The 6,204-nt window shown below is 38.9% G+C and overlaps 1 protein-coding gene across 1 annotated transcript; it reads left to right on the top strand.

Moving 5' to 3' along the window:
• Positions 1-1,159: 1,159 nt before the first annotated feature.
• On the top strand, positions 1,160-3,440 carry LOC115622806. The gene is made up of 3 exons (XM_030516874.1): positions 1,160-1,267; positions 1,369-1,503; positions 1,579-3,440. Exons 2-3 carry the CDS (start codon positions 1,495-1,497, stop codon positions 3,109-3,111), a joined length of 1,542 nt encoding a protein of 513 aa, XP_030372734.1. The 5' UTR covers positions 1,160-1,267; positions 1,369-1,494; the 3' UTR covers positions 3,112-3,440.
• Positions 3,441-6,204: the final 2,764 nt, after the last annotated feature.

A 6,204-nucleotide genomic window follows, 5' to 3' on the forward strand; every position in this document is an offset into this window, starting at 1 on the left:
ACATCTTCCATTAGCAAGATGAACCAGGAATGATTTTGTCAATTTCATGGATTAAGACTTGGCTTGGACCGCAGTCAAGGCAGCTGAATTATAGCTACAAGTTTGCGGAAACCTGCTATACAACAATCAAAAAATATATTAGCAGTTAATATGACGTTACTTCTTGTTAATCAAGTTTGGTTAAAAAACAAAAGTAGTAATGTTAATAACTAGTTTAGAGTTTATTTCCTTTGGATTGTAATTATGACACTACGCATGAAATATAAACAAAAACGTAAGATTAACAGTCTTATATAGAACATTTAAATATTTATTTAGTCATTAGTCGCCTTTGGATCCTTAGTATCCATATGTACAGTTATTTATACATTATTTTGTTTTTTTTTTGTTAATCTCTATTAAGATTGGAGCAGATCAGACTAATCTCCATATAATTCGATGCATGAACAGGGACCTTTCCAGTCGTACCAGCTAGAGATCTGAACTTAAAATAGTCTTTTTTCTTCATCCCCATGTCAGATTTGTTATAAGCCACATAGGAACGACATATTCATACAAATTGATCCACAGAACTTTAGACAATTTAGACAAAGTTTTAGACAATTTTTGTTGATAAATACGGCGGCCTCTTTTAAGTTTTGTAATGTCACATATTACGATTTCACACGTAATCCCAGCCCATTATCTACCTAAAGTAGCAGCTTTATTGGTTGTTGCAGTGATTTTTAAGAGTTCACTACAGAAACAAGCCTAGACCGCGAATTAGAAATATAATCAACTAACTAACTAACTATATATATATATATTTATATACACGTCATTTATAGTACATCGAGGGCCCTCAATATTGCTGCTGGATATTGACATGTACATATGTATATGTATGTACATACATACATACATATGTATGCATGATTGGGTAGCTTTCGTTTGCTGTATCGGGGTCTAGATTGTATGTGCTATTGAAAGGCGGTACTAAAAATAGCGACAAAGAAAGAAATGAGAGAATTGCGCTCCGTTTCTTAACGATCGCAGAGCGCATTCTCTCCCCAATCGCGCTCGCATAACTCGCCAAACAGGTTTTCCAAGTTAATTTCACAAAATTGCTGCTACAACTTTTTGCTCAGGCAGTCTTGCTTATGGCTACAACGTGCGCTCGTCAGCACCGAGCGGGCGCTGCTTGAAACGTTTTGTGTGTTTGTGTGCCTAAAAAACTGCAGCAGATTTGTAGAAAACGGAAGCGAAACCCCGCAAGGCCATAGCTGAAGTATGATAAACATAAATTTAATTTTATTTCACACTTCAATATGGATAAGTACAGAAATGTTTTGCGTTACATTTAAAAAGACTTTTTTCCTTTTTTCACAGGCATTGCCATTCACCAAAAAAACGCGAGCATCGTAATCGTGCGATCAAGAGAGTAGCAAGTGAGGGTGAGAGTGAAAGAGAGGCGGAGAGTGCTCCACTGGCACAAGTGGTGTGTGCGTAAGCGCAATGTCTGACGTATGTACCCACCCGCACAACAGTGCACATATGTATATATGTAAATATGTTTGTATCCACCCACAATTTTTGCAGGACGACAGCAGTACAAGCTCGCAACAGCGCGTACGAAGCTATGATGGCAGCCAACAGCAGCGCATACGAAATGTACTGACGCTGGAAGAACGGGTGGCGGCCATAAAGCAGTACGACATAATACCCATGTATAGTAAAATAGCCAAGAACTTCAACTGCAGCTGGGAGCAAATTAAGGGCATTGTCGCCAATCGGGAGCCCATTATGGAGTTCTTTGAGGCAACGCGTCGCTCCAAACAGCCATTGAGTGCCAAGGGCGAGGAGCTGCGCAAACGCAAACTCAACTTTTTGAACCGTTGCCTGTATGAATATATACAACGAGCCCAGTATTATTTGCACTCGGAAATAAATGAGGACTTGATACGCACAAAGGCACTGGAGTTTCGGGAGCTGATGCGAATTGAAAACTTTGTGCCAAACAAGTCATGGATCAATCATTTCAAAGCGGAATTCAACATAACTTTGTCCAATCGACAGATAACTATAACACGAAAACCCCCACGATCGATGGATCTACGCGATATTATGTCCTATTGCGGCAGAAATACGAATAGCGATCACAAGGCCGAGGAAACGATTGAAGCTCCATTGCATGCCAATATACCTGGCGGACTAAAAAGTCCGGAATCACCGCCAGCGACCTCAGCAACCACGCGATCGCTCTATCGTGCCAAAACCCAAGTAGATATATCATCTGCCAATCAAGCCACACTCGAGGAGGTGCAGCAGCGTCGTAAGCGCAAAATTAGCTTTCTCGAAAAAGCTCTCTATGAGTATATACAACGTTCCCAGTTCCATCATAAGGGACGTCTCGACTTGGACAATTTGCGATCGGTCGCTATCAGTTTACGTGACATTCTAAAGATCGAGAATTTCTTTCCAGACAGAATATGGTTCAATCATTTTAAGAGCCACTACAATTTCAACTTCTCACAGGGAGTTCCCGTAACGACTCGACGTGTGCCATTGTCCCTAGACCTACGTGACATTGTGAGTTACTGTGGTCGGCATGAGCAGCGCGATCAGCCCCTTGGGAACGTTACATTAACTCCAAAGGAAGCAAACAATCGTCTCGTTCACATACCATTCGTAGAACCCAAGCCAGAATGCCAAGTCACTGTGATAGAAGAAGATGACGATGATTGCATAGCCATTGAGTCGCCCACAGAATTGATTGAAATTAAAGATGATGAGGACGAGGATCACAATCACAATCATACACCATCTAAGAGCGTTGCTCTGAAACGGGAGCAAGAGAAACAATCTCAATGTGAAACGCCCTCAAAAATAAAAAAGCTTCCAAATTCGTTCAATGAGGAGGATTACCTTGCACCTAGCCCTAAAAATAGTTGTGAGAAGAGCGAGGATGCTGAATTCCCTCGCCAGGTGCGGAGCTATGCGGACGCAATACGCCTGCTAAGACCAATAGAGGATTTTGCCTTGATGGAGGAAAATTATCGTGCCATTGGTTTGTTGATACAACTTGAAAAAATGTTCGAGAGTGCGGCGCAAAAGAAGGCGTCCGTACCTTGATGTTAAAAATTGTGTACAGTGAAGAAAACGATAAACCTAATATAATAAAAAATATATTTTTAAGGCCAAAAGAAAAACAAAATAATTTAAAGTCAGAAATTTGTACAAACGCCAATTGAATAAGGTCTTGAAATAAAAACTATAAAACTGATATAGTTCTGTCTAAAAACCAGATTTAAATAAGAATCAAGATTGGCGAAGACTTGAAAATTTACCCGTATATACGGAAGATATATTTTCCTACTTACATTTATAGAGTAATTTTGTGATATACCCTATATATAAGAATGAATGTAACATATGTATGTACGAGAATATATGAAAATCTACTTGTCATTTTGGTTATATTAAACATTTATATTTATCATATACTTGTATAGAATAAGCCCAATGTTGAAAAAACCATCACAGTTCCCACTGAGTTATAAAACTATCGTGTTAAATATAATATGAAATGAATTATTTAAAGTACCTTGTAATATTGTTACGATAAAACGATTTCGAGCACTGCGCTGTGCACAAATGTTGTTAAAAGTCAATTAAGTGAATACCTCGGAAAGTAACCGGCGGAGATACACAGATTCTTTTGAAGCTGTAGATAAAGCAATCTACTCTGCTTCTGTGCTGCTCAACGCGACCACCCCCTCCAAGGAAAAATTCGTGACAACTATACGGTCTTTCGGTCTGACTAGTCGTTTGCTCAGTTTGCGTCGTTTAATTGATGTATGTGATAGCGAAATTAGCCGTGGTGGAAAGACATCTAAATAGATGTCTTGTTGCAGCGACGTCTTCAGCTTGGAAGTTTGTATCATGCAAGACTCCTAAATACACAAGCGAACCGATTGATGACTGATATTGTGTTATAATTGCCTTGTCACAATTTTCGTATTTACAACCCAACAGAATTCCAAATCACTGCGATAGAAGAAGATGATGCATACCCATTGAGTCGCCCAAAGAATTGATGGAAATTAAAGATGATGAGGACGAGGATCACAATCGTAAGCGCGTTGATCTCAAACGGGAGCAAGAGCATCTCAAGAACATCTCGATGTGAAACGCCCTCAAAAATACAAAAGCTTCAAAATTCGTTCAATGATAAGGATATAACACATATATTATTAAGGTCAATAGGAAAACAAAATAAATTAAGCTCAGAAATTTTTACATAAACCAATTGAATGAGTATATCTATAAATATGGAAGTATTTCTGTATGTATGTATATATCTATGTATATTCGCTATAGACTCCGAAACCACTCAACCGAATTTGATTAAAATTTATTGCAATATTCAAAATAGTCCAGTGGGTGCACCTGGAGAGTTTCGTGCCGATTTCTGGTTTATTTCTACTCATTTTCATTTGTTTGACAGTCACTCTGTACTTTTTGTTTTTCAGTATTTCATTCGCAAATAAATAAAACTGTAAAATCGAATACAAAAAAAATCACCAAAAAATCATCTATTGGTAAAAAAAACCACAAAATCAAAATAGATCAGTGAAAAAAGAGCAGCTGAATCACGATTGCAAGATTTTTGCGAAAGGGCATCCACATCTAGAGCCATAAAAACCAAACAAGTACGGGAGTCGCGGCTTGGACAATGTGCGAAAGGACATGCACAGCTAACCCAAGAAACACAAACAAAAGGCAATGATATCCTTTGTACAGACGAAGAAAGTTGGACGGCGGAGTACTCATCTATTATAGTTGGAACTAATCGAAGCCATGAGAAGCGAAGGAGGTATTGGGAAAGATGTGTCGCCGGAAAGCTTAAAAAGCCTACAATTCAGCGGCACAGCAACGCAAGCCAGATACGCTAGTATGTATTAAATGTACATGAATACAAAAACAAATCGGCACATAACATATACATATTGAATTATAAATGAAATACGCATATGTATAAGCTCACAAAAAAATTAAAAGGATTTTCCACCTCAGAGTTCATTTAAAAAAATATTTATAGCGACATGATTATTTATTTAAATTCATTTATAAATATATGTAGTATATCTATCTCAGTTACACCAACGAGATATATGTATATGCTCAACTTACATAATATACGATGCTACGATAAAATTCCCCCACCAGGTCAACAATCGCTCGTATCGAGCGACATCAAACAGACAATCAGCGCATAGACTTTACGTCCACCCTCTATAAAACTTTATTCGCTCCTCACAACATCGCAAAAAATTCCGCAGACACGATTGTCCGCGCCAGACTCTTATATACTCTATGTACAACCCCAAACAACATTCTTTCGAAAAAAAAAACTCTGTAAAAAAGAGTGAAAATTTGGATGGGGATTCAAAAATTGAAAACGCCCCTAACAAACTTTGAATTTTATTCTGAAACTACAAATTCGTATCTTATTTAGCGGTAAACATATATCATTAGTATGTAGTCTAGGTTCGGAATTGTCATTTTCTGGGATCCTTAGGTTGGTTGGTTGGTTCCTTAAAAAAATATCCCAACCTATAAATTGTGATTACGTGGTACAGAGTTCGGAGGGCTTTATACTCCGTGCTGAACGGACTAACGGATCATCACTATGCTCGTGACCCTGTATATAACTGGGGATTCAGTAAACTCTTCAAATGAGTTGGGTTTTTTCAAGCTTCTTACGAACAGAGGGGAGGGGGAGCAAACGGTCAAACATGTACATATGTCTAACATAACTGGTCTTGAGAAGTTTTACACACCTCTATTTGACAGTAACATACAATAAAACGATTTGAAAGTACTCTTTGGCTGCAGGGTATAATTAAATGACCTGAAGCGCTGTCGAGACGCGATGGGGATGAACGATGCTCGATGTGCGTGGAGTAAAGAGCTGTAGGTGCTTCATCAATTTCAGATGGGTCGAATAACCTCCTGCTGCCTGTGGCGCCAGCGGGCGGAACAGCAGCATTCCGGAGAGGGAATGATGGGTTCACGTTCTTGTGGGTGTAGAGTAAGGTGTGTGCGGTGTGTGCGTGTTTTCACCAACCACATACACACAGGCTACTCACATACTCAAACATACTTCCTCTACAACGTCCATATAGCTAGAAGCATTTCATGGACGTCGCCATCATCCTCGTT

Source organism: Scaptodrosophila lebanonensis, unplaced genomic scaffold (assembly GCF_003285725.1).
Source record: "Scaptodrosophila lebanonensis strain 11010-0011.00,11010-0021.00 unplaced genomic scaffold, SlebRS2 tig00000043-arrow-pilon, whole genome shotgun sequence".
NCBI lineage: Eukaryota > Metazoa > Arthropoda > Insecta > Diptera > Drosophilidae > Scaptodrosophila > Scaptodrosophila lebanonensis.